The following is a 19,969-nucleotide window of genomic DNA, read 5'->3' on the forward strand; positions in this document are numbered from 1 at the left end:
AGACAAGCTACTTTTGTTGTTACTGTATGTTTATATCACATTCTCACATTTTAATATACATATTAGGGTTAATGTGCATTTTGGACATATGTTCAGTGTATGGTTCTATATTTTGACAGATTAAAATAAATTTTGATTCAATGGATCTTAGTTATGACTCCCTAATTTTTGCAACCACTTTAAGGTATGCAGGTATGGTATTTTAGAGAGGTTAAGTATGGTAGATTCATGTCAATACTCTATAAGATAAGACACATACACCAGTGTGGTGCAAATTGAATCAATGGTTTATGCACACAGTGATTTTCCTTCAATGCAGTAAGTTTTACATGCCTAATAACAGATAAAGTGTGGTAGTCTTTCTTACATTTTCAAGTTCTTTGCTTAAAGGGGACCCTTCACCCAAAAAAAATATTCATAATCCTATTTTGCATCATCTCAGAATCTTGTTTGTGCATTAGAATGAAAAGTAATTTTTAAATTAAACATGAAATCCAATTTCTATTTTTATTAATGCATTCATAGCTGTTGTAAGCTCATTTAAAAATCTCAGCTGTCAATCAAATATTGTCTGCCCCTCCCTACCTGGGTATAGAGGCGGGACAGACAATTACTTTCACCTTCCATTCAGCACTTCCTTGAAATCGCTGCTCTCCCCACATTCCCCCATTCTCTTCACAGTTTAATTGTGTAGCCAGGGCATGGGGATGGACCTGATGTACTACACTCCTCTACTGACCTGCTACTCAACTCTTCTCTCATTACCTCCTCACATGCTCACATTCAAGACTTTGCAAGGGCTGCATCCCTCCTCTGGAACTCTCTCCGTCTGTCCGACTTTCTCCCAACCTTTCTGCTTTCTAGAAATCTCTTAAAAAGCACTTCTTTCGAGAAGCCTACCCTCACTCTCTTTAACTACCAAACGCAACATCACATACAGTACCACATTTCTCACCCACTTAATTTGATCTTGCCCACACCCACACCTTGTGTATTACTCCCTTCCCTTTAGAGTGAAAGCTCTTTCTGCATAGGGCCTTCCTCACCTTTTGTACCAGTATTGATTGTGATGTATGTAACTCCATATGTTCTATGTATATAATTCATGTGATTTAGTTGTATAATCACATTTACTTTACAGTGCTACGCAATATGTTGGCGCTATATAAATAATAATAATAATAATACAAATTTTTCTTATGAGCATGTGTAAAGTTTCTACTGAAAGTGTTTCTCTTTTTTCTTCTTTATTGAAAACTGAGAAAATGCTCCTAGCACAGCAAGTATGTCTTATTAAATTTTGGTGCACATACAGAAAGATGTGGTTATGTTGAATCTAAGTCTCCATAACAGTGGGACCAATTTGTAATTCACACCTTATTGAGTTCCCTGTGAAACTGCTTTTTATTGCTTGAAGACCTGTTGCTTCTATGAGAATGCAGTAGGATGAGAATCTAAATTTAACATGCATGACTGGTCTGTAGCTTATGACCTGAAGTCAAGTGGTGTCCTAGAGTCCCTGTATTAATTTTATTTTTTTCTTTAACCAGAGCTGAGCAATGGTAGCATCACTATAAAATAAGGTCACTGAAGAAAACAAGAGATACGATTTAAGGGGTACAAATTACTAGCAGCGTTATTTAGTATCAGTCATTTTAATATGATCTTTGAACTTATGAGCAGATTTTTATTCACAAGGATGTGTTCTGAACAATTTCAAAAAATATAATGTGGTATACTTAAACTGATTTCTAAATGCTGGGCTAAAATGCAGACAGTGTAGTGTTTCTGTCCATTTAGTCAGATAAAAAACTAGTTTATCATCTCTGATCAAGTTAATGGGTGAATTTGTTTTTCTCATTCCACAACCTGAAATATATTCGATTGACATATTCCAGCAGCCCTCTGAATTTTAAAACAGTGTCTTACATTTCTAATCTGGAGTCTAATTTTTAGCAGATTTCTGTTCTAAATAAATGCTAAATCTGCATTGATCTGTTGCTCTGAATTGTATGCCATCAGTCTCAGTATATCTTCTTAACCAAAAATCCAATATTAAGAATCTTGCAATTAGATGATAAACCAGTTTACAAATGGTGATGCAGGTATAGGATCTATTATCCAGAATGCTTGGCACCTGGGGTTTTCAGGGTAAAGGGATATTTCTGTTATTTATTGTCTATTAAAAAAAACATTAAATAAACCAATATGATTGTTTTACTACCAATATGGTTTTTTGAAACTTGGTTACCATTAAGTACAACAAACTATTTTATTTTTACAGAGAGAAAAAAAATAATTAAGGAAAATTAAAATGTATTTGCTTAAACCTTCCCATAATTTGGAGCTTGATGATGAGTTTTTGGATAAGGGATGCCATAATTGTGTAAGTTAAAAGCTTAGTTTAAGTTTTGTGTGAGAGTTGCAATATTTTGTAATTATAGCTTATAGGGGAAGATACTTATCCCTCTTAGATATATTATGTGTATCAATGTTTATGATGCCAACCCTGGGCCCAGGGTACTGAGAGTTTTCAAGCCCTGCTTGCCCCCCCCCTCCCTTACTTCAGAGCTGTTACATGATCACCCAAAATGATAGAGTCCTGTACAGGTCCAATCAGAAGGACCTGTGCTCAACCTGGACCCGCTGACCCACCTGGCCATCCAACACATCCCCCTACCTGACCCTGAGGTAATTTACCTTCTGACCTGGGAACCAGTGAAACTGGAACTGACGTTACCCTAGTCTGTAAGGGTTGTCACCATGGGGGGGGGACAGCACTCGTTAATCACCAATCATCCACAAACCAGGAAAGCAACAAAAAAAATGCCTGCACCACGGGGGAGGGTGTGAGGGGACCAGTCCTGCACCTTAGCTAGTTACCAGGCGGGTCACCTGTGGACCACCCACACAGCCAGGGAATCTGGGATTCTGCCCAAAACCTAACCACTTTGTGAGTATCCGACCCAGTGCAGGACTTTCATTCGGGGAATGAACAGTTTATTACTAGGTCAATCAAGTTCCTGCAAGACACCTTCAATTTTAGCTTTTTCTGTTTTTCCAGCATGAGAGCAGTAGGCTAGGCCTAAACAAGTGTGACTGTCACACTGAGTGACATTTGATAGACCTAGTGATAGGTTATTTTTATTTTTGCAGGATATTAAGTACAGTATGTGTTATTTAGTCTTGGAAAGTGAACTCACTGGTGACCTAAACACTGATCTCACCCAAATCATTTTTTTTTTTTTTTTGGATTTATACTATACCTGAGAGTATGATGGAAAGGATTATGTGTGCATTTAAATATAATGTACTGCATCTGAAGCTAAAAGATCAAATGCCACTTTTGTCATGAACTTCATTAGTAGTGGCGGATACTGATGTGCATAATCCAGAGGGGCTCAAGGGCCCTCTTTGCTTAGCAACTAACTGGCGATAAACTGGTCAGATGTGACTCATGGCCCCTTACACAGCTTTAGGATGAAAATCAATTTTATACAGAACTAAACAGCTGCTGCCAATTAAGAATTCATTTGCATGTGTGTGTGCGTGCTTGTGATTGTGTGTGTACGCCTGCTTCACTGACTTTTAAACTACAACTAGCATCTCCAAAAGGAGAAGGAAAGGCTAAAATTAAGTAAGCTTTATCAGAAAGGTCTATGCACTGTAAAGACACTAGTAAACCCTCAAAGTAATGCTGCTCTGAGTCCTCTGTCAAAAGAAACACAGCATTTCCTTTTATTGTGTACACATGGTCTTCCGAATCAGACTTCTTGTTTTCAGCATAAACTTCCAGGGCTAGGGTAAAGCATGCTCAGTTTGCTCCTTTCTCCCCCATCCTTTTCCCCCACCCTCCCTGCTGTAATCTGAGCCCGGAGTTATGAGTGAGCAGGGAGAAACTCAGGCAGGAAGTGATTTCACACCAAGCTAATATGGCAGCTGCTATCATAAACAAACAGAAAGAGCTTCTAGAGCTTTTTACTCAGGTATGGTAAATCATTCTGCAGATTGAATATAGTGTTATAGCTTGCACTATTGTAGCTAATCTATTGGCAATAAACTGGTTTGGTAGCTTTCCTTCTCCTTTAATCATAGGCGTATTGTCACCGAGTTTGCTTTACTGTATGTTTTATATAATGAATATTATTATAAGTAGTTGTTACACTTTCTAGATGCTCACAAGAATATATCAATATGGATTTATAATCACGCTTTTAAAACACCCAGCCTCCCCTGTTCCCCCTGTTCATTACTTGTGTGTGTAAGGGGCCACCTCTTTAAGTGCTGCTGCAGTACTGCACTAGTGATGATCAGATATTTGTTTTATCCCCCCCCAATATCACTACTACAGCAGCCCTGAAAACAGTGCTCAGGTTTATATCCCCTGATAAGCATCATCCTAAGACAATAACAGGATTGAATGTTTATATAAAACCAGGTATAATAATGAACCTGTTATTATTTCAATCCGCAACTGTGAATAAGAATTTACTATAAATATAACCCTATTGGGCCAGAGAAAATGTGAACAGAGTTTTATTTTGTAAACATTTCCACATATATTACAGGTATGGGATCCATTATTCAGACACCCACTATCCAGGAAGATCCGAATTACTGAAATGCCATTATAGACATTAAATTATCCAAATTTTTTAAAATGATTTCCTTTTTCTCTGTAATAATAAAACAGTATGTTGTACTTGCTCCAAATTTACATATAAATAACCCTTATTGGAAGCAAAACCAGTCGACATAATAGGGCACCTATCACAGTCAAACTCAAACACATATTAACAATCTGACCAGTACAAGCTAAACACGTTTAATCAAACTACATATACAGTTTTTTGAAAAAAAACAGCAGTTTTTAAAAAATCCCTTACTTTGTCAAATGGGTTCTTTCACTGAGGGAGTCCATTTGACACTAACATGCAAATGAGTTCATGAGCATGCTCAGATTGTAGCACTGCCCTGAGTATTCTACCCAGAATGCCTAGCTTTAATAAACTCCTCCACTAGAGGTATTACAAAATGTCCCCATCTTGTCCCCTGCTGGTGATGTCATTATACAAATGAAGGGCACACACTAACTTCCAGAAGGTGGCAGCACTATTGAACAGCAGCTAACACAGAGGCTAGGCAACCAAAGAATTTCAACTGAGCATGTAGGAGATTTCAGAGCTGCAGTTGGCTGCAAAGATGTAGGTAAGAGGAGGGAGTGAAATCCAAGATGCCTGCCTCAACTAGTACTGCAGGGGAGATTTTGCAGAATATATACAGTATTATAGTGAGCTGATGATTTACATTATACAAACAATTGTTTTAAAAATCGGATTTCTTGAACTTTTACAAAGGGGCGTATTTATCAAAGGTCGAGGTGAATTTTCAAATGAAAAAAAAATCTAATTTTGAGTTTTTTTTGTGTACTTCGACTAGGGAATAGTACAAATTCGATTTGAATTTAACATTTGAATATCGAAATTTATAATGTACTAAAAATCGTGTACTTTAAAAATTCGACTTCAACCATTCGCCATCTACAGGCAAGGGTTCATGTTAGCAGAGGTAGCAGTAATGTGGAAGGTACAGCCAGTTTTCAGGATCTCATTAGTTGGCATCTAGAGGAATTCCTATCATCCCTAGTCTCAACACTTTGTCCCTACTTCTGGGCTATTAGTACCCGGGATCTTAATCCCTCTAATGTCTCCTCGTCGGAGCTTTGAGCTGCTCGGCTACCGAAGCTAGCTAGCTAGTACTGCTAATCACTTTACTAGGGCACTGGTCCTAGGATCACACTACCCATTCCCTTCCAGCCTGCTTGGTTGGGCTATAGTAATGGACCCAGACCACATGGTTCCCAAGACCTTTATACTACCACTTGTGTACACTGGGAGGAGGGTCAGACAATATTTGATTGACAGCGGAGATTTTTAAATGAGCTTACAGCAGCTATGAATGCTTTAATAAAAAATAGAAATTGGATTTCATGTTTAAATTTAAAAGGACTTTTATTATACAGATTTTTGTGTCTGGGTGACAGGTCCACTTTAAAATAAACTTACATTATATAAATTATTTAAATGTGGTTTCCTTCAGTCTTAGAATTTACAAGCGCAGTAAGCCGGCAGGTGCCATTTTGGTGACACTGTTATTTTTTATCACCCCCAAAAAACTTGCCCATTTACAGACTACACATTTATTGACAGTAAGGAGGATGGGGGTTGTGTGGAGGTCAGTGACAAATGGGACGTCAATGTAATTGTCTGCTCCACCTTTATGCTTCTGTTTAGTTTCATGTTTAATTTCCAAATGACTTTTTTTATACTGCTTTTTATGTCTGTGACAGTTCTTTCTGTCACAGACAGTTGAGGGCACATTTACTAAGGGTCAAAGTTAATTTTTTAAATTTCAAAAACTTCGAATTTCAAAGTAATTTTTGGATACTTCGACCATCGAATAGGCCAAAGTCGACTTTGATTCGAAGTGAAAAACGTTGAATTCGAAAATCGAAGTACTGTCTCTTTAAAAAAGTTTGACTTTGACACTTCGCCATCTTAAACCTGCCAAATTGCTGTTTAGTCTTTGGGGGAACTACTATAACCTTATCTTGAGTGTTTGGGCAAGTTTTGAGAAATCAGTTTATGGTTAAATCGTACGATTGTACAATTAAATTGTTGGAATCGTTCGATTCAAAGGATTTCATCTTATGATTTTAAAAATCCTTCAACTTTGAATGTCGAACTACCCTATTCGATGGTCGAATTTAGAAGTTTTTTGCACTTCGAAATTCGATCCTCAGTAAATGTGCCCCTTGGTAAAGTATGAATTACAAAGGTAAAGTTGCCCTTTAAGGAAAATGCTAAGTAGCCAATTCCTTGGAACTATCCCAGGATTTCAGCACTAATATCTAGTGATGGGCGAATTTATTCGCCAGGCGCAAATTCGCGGCGAATTTGCGCGATTCGCGCCGAGCGAATAAATTCGCGAAACACCCGCGAAAATTTGCGGTAAAAATTCGCAAAAAACGGGCGCCGGCGTCGGAAAAACGGGCGCCGGCGTCAAAAACGGGCGCCGGCGTCAAAAACGAGACGCCGGCGCCGTTTTGCGAATTTTTCGCTGTTTCGCGAATTTCGCGCGAAATTCGCGAATTTTTCGGCGAAGCGAAACGGCGCAAATTCGCCCATCACTACTAATATCCCACATTCTTGCATGCCTTTCCTCTTCCACTGCACAAGGGTGTAATTTGTACAGGAGTTTCCTACTTAAGGGGCAGATTTATCAAGCGTCAAAGTTAATTTGAGGGAAATTTCGATTAAAAAAAAAAAATCAAAATTCGAAGTAATTTTTTGGATACTTTGACAATAGGATACAAGACTTCGATTCGAAGTAAAAACGTTTCAATATTTGACCATTCGATAATCGAAGTACTGTCTCTTTAAAAAAAACTTTGATTTCAATACTTCGCCAAATTAAAGATGCTGAAGTGCTATGTTAGCCTATGGGGACCTTCTAGAGCATTTTTGTAAGTTTTTGGAAGTCAAAGTAAAATCATTCGATCGATCGCTGAAATCCTTCGAATCGTTCAATTCGAAGGATTTAATTGTTCGATCAAACGATTTTACTTCGACTGCAGGATACTCTAATTCGATGAAAAAAACTTCGACTTCGATATGCGAAGTCAAAGTATTGGTCGAATTTCGAAGTATTTTTATCTTCGAAATTAGACCCTTGATAAATCTGCCCCTAAGTGTACATTGAATCCAATTGACAACAATTACTAGTGTAGCTTACAACCATCAAGCCATAAAGTTACCACAACTTTTTAAAAAGTGTATCTTTGAACTCACTTGTTTACATATGATTTAAAGGGCTTGGTTCCTACCAATAAAATGCTTATTTAATATGTGCACTCACTTTAAAAAACCAACATGATGTTTTTTTTATTGTACTTTAATGAACAATAAATATTTGGTCAGTGCATTACAAGAGATTAATCTGAAAGCCGTCGGTTTTTGGCTTAATTAGAATTCATTTGTTTGATTGTCAGTCTAATGCCATCAATTCCTGTTTACATCAAATCCAACAATGCTGTCTTCTGCTATTTGCACTTTCATTTACGTTTCGATTATAGTTTATGAGTGCAATAAAGACACTTTTGAATATCCATCAGTATCTGAATTCTACTTTATGGGAAAGGTACTTCTTTCCAGCTAAATACATGTCACCCTGTATAAAAATGATTGTGTTTTGATATATCAAAATAAATGCTTCTCTTTGTCTTTTTCCAGCTCCTTCACAAGTTAGTGGAGTAATGAAGGAAAGAGTATTACAGCGCATTGTTGATTTGTCCTGGCAGGAGCCTGACCATCCCAATGGTGTCATTACAGAATATGAAATCAAATATTATGAGAAAGTAAGTGCTTTCACAATCTCTAATGCCTAGTAGACAATAGGTGATCTGTAAGACGGATACAGTGAGAGAACTTTAACTGGATTCTATGCCTTAACCCCTTGAAGCCTAATGATGTACATACCTTGCAGAGATTACCGTATATATTCAAGTATAAACCGAGTTTTTCAGCATCCAAGATGTGCTGAAAAAGTCTACCTCGGCTTATACTCGAGTCAGCGGGCAGTAGCCATCAGCGCCATCTGTTGGTTATATGAAAGAATAATAGTGCTCCCTCTGTTGGTTATATGAAAGAATAACAGTGACTGCAATATCACACAGCGCCATCTGTTGGTTATATGAAAGAATAACAGTGACTGCAATATCACACAGCCCCATCTGTTGGTTATATGAAAGAATAACAGTGCGCCCTCTGTTGGTTTTATCAAAGATTAACAGTGACTGCAATATCACACAGCGCCATCTGTTGGTTATATGAAAGAATAACAGTGACTGCATTATCACACAGCGCCCTCTGTTGGTTATATGAAAGAATAACAGTGACTGCAATATCACACAGCGCACTCTGTTGGTTATATGAAGGATTAACAGTGATGGCAATATCACACAGCACCCTCTGCACATGGTAGTGGGACAGTGGGACAATGCACACAGTAATCCGTTTGGCAATTCTCTGTCACCATCAACTTTGCAAAGAAGTCCGGTTGATCGCTGGGGGGTCGCTTTGGCGGAATGTGCGCTGCTGGGAGACAGGGCTGTAGTTGTGTCTAGGCTTATACTCGAGTCAATAAGTTTTCCCAGTTTTCGTAGGTAAAATTAGGTACCTCGGCTTATACTCGGGTCGGCTTATACTCGAGTATATACGGTACTGCAAATATACTTACACAATACAATTTTTTTTATGGTCAAACCAGGGAGTTATTAAAATTCAATTTGAGTTTTTAAAAACATATGAATTTGATTTTCGAGATTTATCATACTGCAAATATACTTACACAATACAATGAAGATAAGACACCAGGATATTAGGTGCACCAGCACTATACCCAAGTATTTCTAGTGCAAGGCTAAAAAAGTTACATATAGGGGCAGATTTATCAAGGGTCAAATTGAAAATTCAGATTAGAAGTTTAATTTTTTTTATGGTCAAAACTGTCAAATTCGACTAGGGAGTTATTAAAATTCCATTCCAGTTTTTTTAAAAATAATTTAATTCAATTTTCGAGATTGATCATACTCTGTCCTTTAAGAACTTGAATTCAACTATTTGCCTGCTGAATTGCTGTTTACGCCTATGGGAGAGGCCCAGGGATCAATTTGGAGTTGTTTGCAGCCTTCCTGATATTTGAGTTTTTTTCGGGGTAAAACAACAAATCAAATCAAGTTTTTAAAAATTCAAATCAAATTTGATTTGAGTTTTAAAAACTCTTTTTTATTAATATATTTCCATTGGTAAAAATTTCAAATTTATAGGAGTTTAGTTTTTTTTTTAAAAACTCACTCTCCTTTGATAAATGAGCCTCATAGTCTCAGAAATATACCCACAGCACAGATACCATTTTTGACACTGTGCTGATGTACTAGATTAGCTATTTTAGCATATGATGGGTTTGCACACTCTAAATAATATACAGGTGGTATAAAGTAAATTTATTTTATATAGATTTATTGGAATAAAATGCACATCAGATAAACCAATATCTTATCCAAAACAATCTATACACAATAATACTGACAAATATACAGGGGCGCTCCACCAATGAGGCGAGTTGAGACACTCGCCTCAGGCGGCAGCGCCCCCCTGGTTGCCAGGGGCGGCAAAAATGCCGCTCCTGGTAACTAAGAGCCGAATTTCCGGTTTTCAAACCGGAAATTCGGCTCTTCTAGCGCAGAGAGCGCTGTTGCGCTCTCTGCACGAATCGTCGCGGACCGCCCCTGCCCTCTCCGGCGCTATAAAGGTTAGTGCCGGGAGGAGGGAAGGGGGCGGCGAAAGAAGGCCGCCTCAGGCGGCATTATAGCAAGAATCGCCCCTGCAAATATATACATACCACCAATTTTGTAAGTTCAAGGCAAAAAGAGAAACAAACCACAAGGAACTGATACACTATGCCAAAGATGAGAATACCCCAATGCTTCAGCTCTATAGCCTTTGCTAGAATCCCATTTGACAAAGGCTATAGTTTGCAAACCCATCATATGCTAAAATAGCTAATCTAGTACATCAGCACAGTGTCAAAAATGGTATCTGTGCTGTGGGTATATTTCTGAGACTATGAGGCTTATTTATCAAAGGCCGAATTTGAATTCATGTGAGTTAACTCCCCTAAACTCCCGTAAATTTGAAATTTCGACCAATTGAAATGTATTAATAAAATTGAATCGAAGGTTGATGATTGGATCACAAGGGATCAGCACCATGAGACTGTGAAAATAATGTGCACTACACAGGTATGCGATCTGTTATCCAGAAAGTTCAGAATTACGGGAAGGACATCTCCTGTAGATTCCATTTTAAATAATTAAAATTTCTAAAAATTATTTTCTTTTTTCTCTGTAATAATAAAACAGTACCTCTTATTTGATCCCAAAAATATAATTGATCTTTATTGAAGGCAAAACAGTGCTATTGGGTTTAATTTATATTTTACTGTAAATAATTTTTTTAGTAGAATTAATTTTGATTTTTCCAAGAATCTCTAAAGATTCCTGGTTTTCCCATTTTAAGAAAAAACTATAAAAACTCGAGATTTATTAAGAATAAAAAAAACCCACCAAAACCTCTAATATAAAACTTCGCCAGATAAAAGTTGTCGAAGTCCTAAGGAAGTTAGTGGGAGCTGCAATCTTATTGAACCGTTTTAAATTAATTTGGACTTTGAGGTTTTCAGATTTTTCTTCGCTATGGAAAACTAAAATTTTTAGAGGCTTGTGAGATATTCTAATTTTTTAGCGCATAGTTTAACATCATTTTGTTTTCGTATTTTTTTATTTAGATATTTTAATAAATGTCATGACATTCGTAGTTTAGTTTTGGTTTCAAAAACCTGTAAAACCATTAAAATCCAAACTTTGATAAATAGGTCCCTTAAGGTATGGAGAAAGACCCCTTATCCAAAAACCCAAGGTATGCAAGTATTCTGGATAACAGGTCCCATACCTGTTCTAAAGAATGACCTTTATTACTTTACATTTTAAAATACTTATGAAACAAAGGAACTTTACATGCTGTGCTCCACAGCACAAATTCCCACAAAAATAGAGACAGGCTTTGGCTGAAATGAACAGAATATCAGTGTTACAGTTTGGTAAAACTGGGTGGGGTTTCAGTGAGGGCATTTGTCAAAATTGTTGTGCTTTATTAGAAGGTATTATATGAGAGGTTTAGATTTAGACTTAGAATTAAGAATGTATACTGTATATCCTTCTATATCCTTCTGGTATTGTTGATTGTAATAGAGGGGATCGGGGAAATGGGATCAGTTACTGAATAACCGAATTATGGAAAGGCCATCTCCAAATTTATAAAAATGAATTCCTTTTTCTCTGTAATAATAAAACAGTAGCTTGTAAAGCAAGATATAATTAATCCTTAAAGAAACAGTTCAGTGTGAAAATAAAAATTGGGTATATAGATAGGCTGTGCAAAATAAAAAATGTTTCTAATATAGTTAGTTAGCCACAAATGTAATGTATAAAGGCTGGAGTGAACAGAAATCTAATAAAACAGCCAGAACACTACTTCCTGCTTTTCAGCTCTATAACTCTGAGCTAGTCAGCGATTTGAAGGGGGGGCCACATGGGACATAACGGTTCAGTGAGTTTGCAATTGATCCTCAGCATTCAGCTCAGATTCAAAAGCAACAGATATGATCCATGTGCCCCCCCCCCTCAAGTCTCTGATTGGTTACTGCCTGGTAACCAGTCAGTGTAAACCAAGAGAGCTGAAAAGCAGGAAGTAGAGTTCTGGCTTTTATGTTACACACCCAGTTACTCCAGCCTTTATACATTATATTTTTGGCTAACTTACTATATTAGAAACATTTTTTATTTTGCACAGCCTATCTATTTACCCAATTTTTATTTTTACACTAAACAATTCCCTTAAAGGAAGCAAAGCCAGCTTATTGGGGTTTTTTTATTTTTATATAATTTTCTAGCAGACTTAAGGTATGAAGATCCAAATTACGGAAAGATCCCAAGCATTATGGATAACTGTTCCCATACCTGTAATACAAAATAATCAGTGTATCTTGATAATTATACCTACATTATATCCCTAGCACATATGATTTTAGTTCAAAAATAGTTTTGTTTGTTTATTATCTTTCAAGATCTTTTTGGAGTAATTATTGGGAGGAAAGGAAATGTTCAAGTGGACCTGTCACCTACACATAAAAAGCTGCATAATGAAAGTTCATCGCAAATAAAATATGAAACACAAATAATTTTCAACATCTAAACCTGTTATAAAGGTGTTTAAATATCTGAGCTGTCAATCAAACATTACCTGCCCTGCCTCTATGCCTGAGTCAATTACTTTCACTTTCCATTCAGCACTTCCTACATGGCACTGCACTTCTTACATTGCCCCTTCCCTCCAATTATGTAAGGGACTGTGTATGGGCACAATTTTGGGGTGACACAATTTATCTAAATAACAGTGTTTTCAAAATGGCTGCTGCCCTCTTGGTGTGATAGTGTAATTCCAAAAGTGAAGAAAACTACATTTAAATAATAAATATAGTGTACAAAAAGTTTAGTTTGCTCAACTAACATGATAGAAAAGAATTTGGAATTGTTTCTTAGGGTGACAGGTCCCCTTTAAGAGGTTAACAAGTGTAAACGATTTTAGAGTAACTAGTGTTGGATATCTTCCTAGTCTTGGCATATCCTGTCAGTGTACCTCAAGCTGTTGTTTTACAATACAAATCAAATACAATTAAGTTATACAGAGTTTTACCATTTTCCCTAGGATAGGAGTGGTGAGCATAGTAAAACTAGCTTTAACTCATCCCTTCCCATGGCAGCTCAAGTTGGCTGGACAGTTACACCTGGCATGTTCTGTATATTAAGGCTCATATCTGAACTTTTACTATTTTGTTTTTAGAGTGTACAGAATGGCCTTAAATCTATGAATGCATATTATTTATCAGATCCCCTTTAACTGTTTGTTGATTTTTTTACAATAATATTTAAACAATAAATAATCCATATTTGCATTGAATTAATTTCCTTTAGGACCAGAGAGAACGCACATACTCAACATTGAAAACAAAATCTACTTCAGTTTCGATTAACAATCTTCGACCAGGGACTCCATATATTTTTCAAATCCGTGCTTTTACCGCTGCTGGTTATGGAATGTATAGCCCAAGACTTGATGTCACAACCATTGAGGAGGCTACAGGTAAATTATGTTTACCTGTTTGGTGTATTACATATTTGCTTAATGTTCATATTGCATACATACCATGAGAAATTGGTGCATGACATTATTGGCTCACAATAACTTGCTGCTATACCTGCAAATACATTTACAATTGACAACTGATCAGCAGCATATATATATATATATATATATATAGCAAAATTCACAGTCTGTAGCACTCCCAAGTGTGAGTAAATGCCTAGGTGCTGGTTAAAACATAAACAGCAAAATGATCAAAAAAAAAGCGCACAACCAGGACTTTCATAAGTGTTGAAAAAACAAAAATTTACTTTATTTTCGACGTTTCGGCTCCTAACTTAAGCCGTCTTCAGGAGGTGAAAACTGCACACACAACACACATATTTAAATGCTAAAATGGCGCCAACCATGAGGTGATGACGTCATCACACCACTGTGTTTTCATTGGTGATCGTGAACATAACGTGTGTAGCCCCCTAGTGGGTGGGGTCTAGCAAATAATGTTCTAGTGTCTATCATTAAGTCCAATTCAGGACTTATTAAAAAACCATATATTAAAATCTATAAACAGTGACACTTATATTAACGTGCTGCTATCCGGTGTTGCTGAGTGAATTTAAAAACATTTCTTCTAAATAGCGCACACAAGGTGCGCTATTAATCTCATGCCCCCAGGAATAAATCAACAGTGCATATGTTTTACCTTATCGCCGCCTCTGTAGGACACATGCCTCCGATCCATGCAATAGTAAGCCCCTTATGCCCGCATCATAAATCCAACAGCGGTCCGTGGCCTAAGCGAGCCCTTCACGACCCCTGAGCATCCAAGTGTCTGATTGGAGTATGTTCATCCATCAATCACCCTGTGGCTCGCAGTGTATTCGTCCCCCTGCGTCCGTATGGAGTACCGGCCTCTCATCATAGCACCGATCAGCGTGTGTCACCGGCTGCCAATAGGAGCGGCGGACTCGCGGTAGAACTCCTTTACCCGCAGCTCGTCTGGTCTTCATCCTTATTTGGCGAGAAGCAGCGCCGGCCACTACCAATACCACCAATCCGCGTACGGTTTAGGGTGTCCATACGTTTCCATGTTGCCATCATTCAGCACACCGCTCAGGCGTACGACTTCGTCCTCATCAAGGGCCCCCTTTGATCCGACCAACAAGAGCAGCGTGTAGCACAGGTTGTCCAAAGGACCACCGTGCTCACGCCAATCCATCAGTCAGAGGGGAGCCCTGTCAACACATCAGATCATGATCGAACATCGTCTTTGAGTCGTGTATGAGCGATCGGACGTCCATCGGTTGTGAGCATTCCACAGTCTTGCATCATTGTGCTCGTGCTACTAGCGGGTAGGGCAGTCAGGGTTTACTTACTTATGCGCAGAGGCATGTGTCACTACTCACGGCCGACCTTCAATCGCCACCCTTCGTATTCCATAGGGGGGTATAGAGAGCAAGGCACCTGAAAAACAGTATCCTAGTTAATCAATCACCAAAAGATACATTCCATCAAATAAACATAACATCAATCGACATTAGTATGTCAGTCTTAAACGCTTATTGGCTAAATAGCAACAGTATCAATCCATCTTCTATGTGTCCATTCTGAAAGAAACAGTGTCTCTTATTCGCCACTGAAATGAGACTCCTAAGGAAATATACATAGTTACTGCTATTTAATTATGATTGTACAGTCCCATAACATCCTGAGTTGCTGCAACCAAGTATACAATGATCCCACTTCTCATATCATACAAGTCTGTATGGATCTGTTGGTAGAAAGTAGCTGTTAATAAAAAGGAGACATAGGTAAGGTTTCATTGAGACCATGGGGAGTGAGAGTGTCTAATTTGTAAATCCACATCGATTCTCTTTGGACTAATAGTAAGTCCCTGTTCCCACCCCTTATGGGGACCGGTACGTGGTCTATGATCATATGTCTGAATTGTGGTAATGTATGTTTATACTGCAGCCAATGTTTAGATATCGGTTGATCCGCCTTTCCTGAGTTTAGGGCCAATCTGATCGCACTTCTATGATTGTTCATTCTTTCACGGTAGGTGGTTGCAGCTTTTCCTATGTAATGTAGTCCACATGGACACCACGCCATATAAACCACGTGGTCAGTGGTGCAAGTTACCCTATACGAAATGTTAAATTTGTGACCAGTCCTAGGGTGTGTAAATTGGGAGCCCTGTAGCATCCCCGTACAGGTTAGACAGCCAGCACACCTAAAACATCCCTTCCTTAGTGGTTTGTCTAGCCATGTAGTCCCCTTCTTGGGGGTCTCTGTTAGATTCTTCTTCACCAGCATGTCACTCAAATTGGGACCCCTTCGATATGCAACCAATGGAGCTTTTGTCTCAAAAAAAGGCAAACTGCCGTCAGATTTTAAGATTTCCCATCTCTTCTCCAAGGATTTCTTGACCAGTGTACTCTTGTCCGTCCAATTTTTCACAAAAATTAGATCAGGATTTTCTCTGGGGTGATGATCACCTTTAGTTAATAACTCCTCCTGTGTGTATGCCTTGGCCCGTTGTAGCTGTTCGTCTATCAACATCATTGGATATCCCTTGGAGGCAAATTGTGAACTCAACGTAGAGAGTTGTAGTTCCGCCATCTTCCTATCGGAGTTATTACGGATAATACGCAGGAACTGGGAAAACAAGACCCCTCGGGACATATGTGGTGGATGGTGTGAATGTGCATGTACTAGGCTATTGCGGTCAGTGGGTTTTTTGTACAGAAAAGTGCATAGTCTAGCCCCTTGTTTGAAAATGGTGATGTCAAGAAAATGTATTTGCTGTTTATCATATTCCAAACTCAGTTTAATGGGTAAATCCAAACTATTTAAAGAGGAATGGAAACTCTGAAGCTCCTCCTGCGACCCTTGCCAAATCAACAGCAGATCGTCTATGTAACGTTTATAGAAATGGATATTTTTCCCACCCATAGGTAACAAATGTTTGGTCTCATATTGTTCCATATACAAATTAGCGAATGAGGGAGCAACATTAGAGCCCATCGCGGTCCCTGAGATTTGTAGAAAAAAAGTCCCTTTGAATGAAAAATAGTTGTGGGACAATATGAGATCCAAGAGTGACATCAGAAATTCAGTGGGAGGTGTCCCTGTATGCTTTTTGATTAACGCATCCCTGCATGCACCAATACCACCCATATGTGGAATGACAGTATAAAGACTAGACACATCCATCGTAACCAATAGGCTATCCTCTGATACATTCAAGTCTTTTAGGAGTGTAAGTAGATGTGTAGTGTCCCTAATATAGGACTCCATGGACTGTACCGCAGGTTGCAAGTATTGGTCCAGATATTTGGCAACTGGTTAGGGGCCGGCTCTTACTGGCAGCACCCGGCCTTTTTCATAAATTTTGTGTTCTTATCGACCAATATTGCAACTTGAGCATGAGGATTACTCCACAACAATACACCATACATCTTGATTAAATCATCGCTTGGAAATGGATACAGTTCTTACGCAAACAGAAGTTGATACCACAGGGGAACACACTTTCTCAACAGAGGACGCTGAAAGAATCCTATTCGCTGATTTACCTGTCTCGGCTGATACTGGTAGGACCCCTCGGGACTTATATCATCATGTGTTAAGCTTAAAGAAAAGGGAAGTTGATTTACATTTACACGGGTCATATTTGTCCAGTTATCACAGACAAAAACTTATCCCTAGAGGTTTTCATTTCAGAAATATTCCCACCCTGGGTCGTTCCAACCCAGATTTCTGTAGCAAGTGGTGTAAGATCTTGACCAAATGTTCATCCGATTTACTTTTACTGGTTATTGAATTTGTAGGAAAGGAATTGAAACAGACACAATCTGATATCTCGAATTTTGAAACTGACCACTTGCTACAGTTATCTCAAGACAAATCTGTGGACTGGTTAAAGAATATTGAGTCGAATCTACAGAAGTATAGACAGGAACTGCTATCATTTAAAGAAAATAAACTGTTAATTGTGAAGGAGGACTATAGGCAGAAAAAAGTATATAGATGGTTACTGGGGCTTTCTGATCAAACCACTAGGAGATCGAGTCGGAGATTTAAACCAAGAACACTAAATACAATTGATAGTTCAGGGGACTCCACTGATTCGGATCCCAGTACCTCTACACGTACCGCTCAACCTTTTTTAGGCATTCACCCTTCCCCTCCCACCCACCCGGACAGAGGAAGAGAAGGGCAACTAGAAGGGGAGGCACAACCCATCACAAAAAAACCACCCCGGAGGGGCGCGAGGAGAACATAGTGGTAAATTTATCGAACCACTCCTTAACCATGGGAGAAAGTAGACTTTTAAATAGGGGTTTGAAATTCGTTCCGACTAACCATTCTGATGCATTTGAGGTCTACAAGGACATACATAGGTTTAAGAGAAATCTTAAATTAAGGGACTACTTCAAAGATAAAGATAAAGGGGAGATACTGGCTAAAGGACTCAGACCTAAAAGTATCTTTGAACCTCCAAACACAGCCCCGTCGATCGCTACTTTTACCCATCTATTAGCCAAAGATTCATGTACCATGCATCTTAAGAAAGGCCGCACGTATTCTAACTTATCGAGCTGTGAAAGGGATGCCCTTAAATCTTTGAAAGCTGACAATAATCTTATCATTAGACAGGCGGATAAAGGTGGAGCAATAGTACTTTTGGAAAAAACTTACTATGAAAATGAGATCCTCCAACAGTTAGCTGACACAAACACGTACTCCAGATTGACATGTGACCCAACAAAATCTTACAAACGGTCGTTGGATTCTATCATTGAATTAGCCAGGGACTCAGGATGGATAAATGACAGTATGCAGAGGTTCTTAGTGACAGAATTTCCAAAAATACCATTTATATACACTTTACCAAAGATACATAAATCCTTAACTGAACCCCCGGGGCGACCCATTATTTCGGCCATGGATTCCTTATTCCAACCAGTTGCCAAATATCTGGACCAATACTTGCAACCTGCGGTACAGTCCATGGAGTCCTATATTAGGGACACTACACATCTACTTACACTCCTAAAAGACTTGAATGTATCAGAGGATAGCCTATTGGTTACGATGGATGTGTCTAGTCTTTATACTGTCATTCCACATATGGGTGGTATTGGTGCATGCAGGGATGCGTTAATCAAAAAGCATACAGGGACACCTCCCACTGAATTTCTGATGTCACTCTTGGATCTCATATTGTCCCACAACTATTTTTCATTCAAAGGGACTTTTTTTCTACAAATCTCAGGGACCGCGATGGGCTCTAATGTTGCTCCCTCATTCGCTAATTTGTATATGGAACAATATGAGACCAAACATTTGTTACCTATGGGTGGGAAAAATATCCATTTCTATAAACGTTACATAGACGATCTGCTGTTGATTTGGCAAGGGTCGCAGGAGGAGCTTCAGAGTTTCCATTCCTCTTTAAATAGTTTGGATTTACCCATTAAACTGAGTTTGGAATATGATAAACAGCAAATACATTTTCTTGACATCACCATTTTCAAACAAGGGGCTAGACTATGCACTTTTCTGTACAAAAAACCCACTGACCGCAATAGCCTAGTACATGCACATTCACACCATCCACCACATATGTCCCGAGGGGTCTTGTTTTCCCAGTTCCTGCGTATTATCCGTAATAACTCCGATAGGAAGATGGCGGAACTACAACTCTCTACGTTGAGTTCACAATTTGCCTCCAAGGGATATCCAATGATGTTGATAGACGAACAGCTACAACGGGCCAAGGCATACACACAGGAGGAGTTATTAACTAAAGGTGATCATCACCCCAGAGAAAATCCTGATCTAATTTTTGTGAAAAATTGGACGGACAAGAGTACACTGGTCAAGAAATCCTTGGAGAAGAGATGGGAAATCTTAAAATCTGACGGCAGTTTGCCTTTTTTTGAGACAAAAGCTCCATTGGTTGCATATCGAAGGGGTCCCAATTTGAGTGACATGCTGGTGAAGAAGAATCTAACAGAGACCCCCAAGAAGGGGACTACATGGCTAGACAAACCACTAAGGAAGGGATGTTTTAGGTGTGCTGGCTGTCTAACCTGTACGGGGATGCTACAGGGCTCCCAATTTACACACCCTAGGACTGG

General features: G+C 38.6%; 1 protein-coding gene across 8 annotated transcripts in view; it reads left to right on the top strand.

The window, feature by feature from the left end:
• epha7.S (EPH receptor A7 S homeolog) overlaps positions 1 to 19,969 on the top strand; it is a 147,357-nt gene that overhangs the window by 77,788 nt on the left and 49,600 nt on the right. For all 8 annotated transcript variants that reach the window (XM_018265430.2, XM_041564642.1, XM_041564641.1 and 5 more), the window contains 2 exons: positions 8,292 to 8,416; positions 13,652 to 13,820. In XM_018265430.2, coding sequence (XP_018120919.1) covers positions 8,292 to 8,416; positions 13,652 to 13,820 — 294 coding nt within the window. The remainder of the gene's footprint in view (positions 1 to 8,291; positions 8,417 to 13,651; positions 13,821 to 19,969) is intronic.

Source organism: Xenopus laevis, chromosome 5S (genome assembly GCF_017654675.1).
Source record: "Xenopus laevis strain J_2021 chromosome 5S, Xenopus_laevis_v10.1, whole genome shotgun sequence".
Classification (NCBI taxonomy): Eukaryota; Metazoa; Chordata; class Amphibia; order Anura; family Pipidae; genus Xenopus; species Xenopus laevis.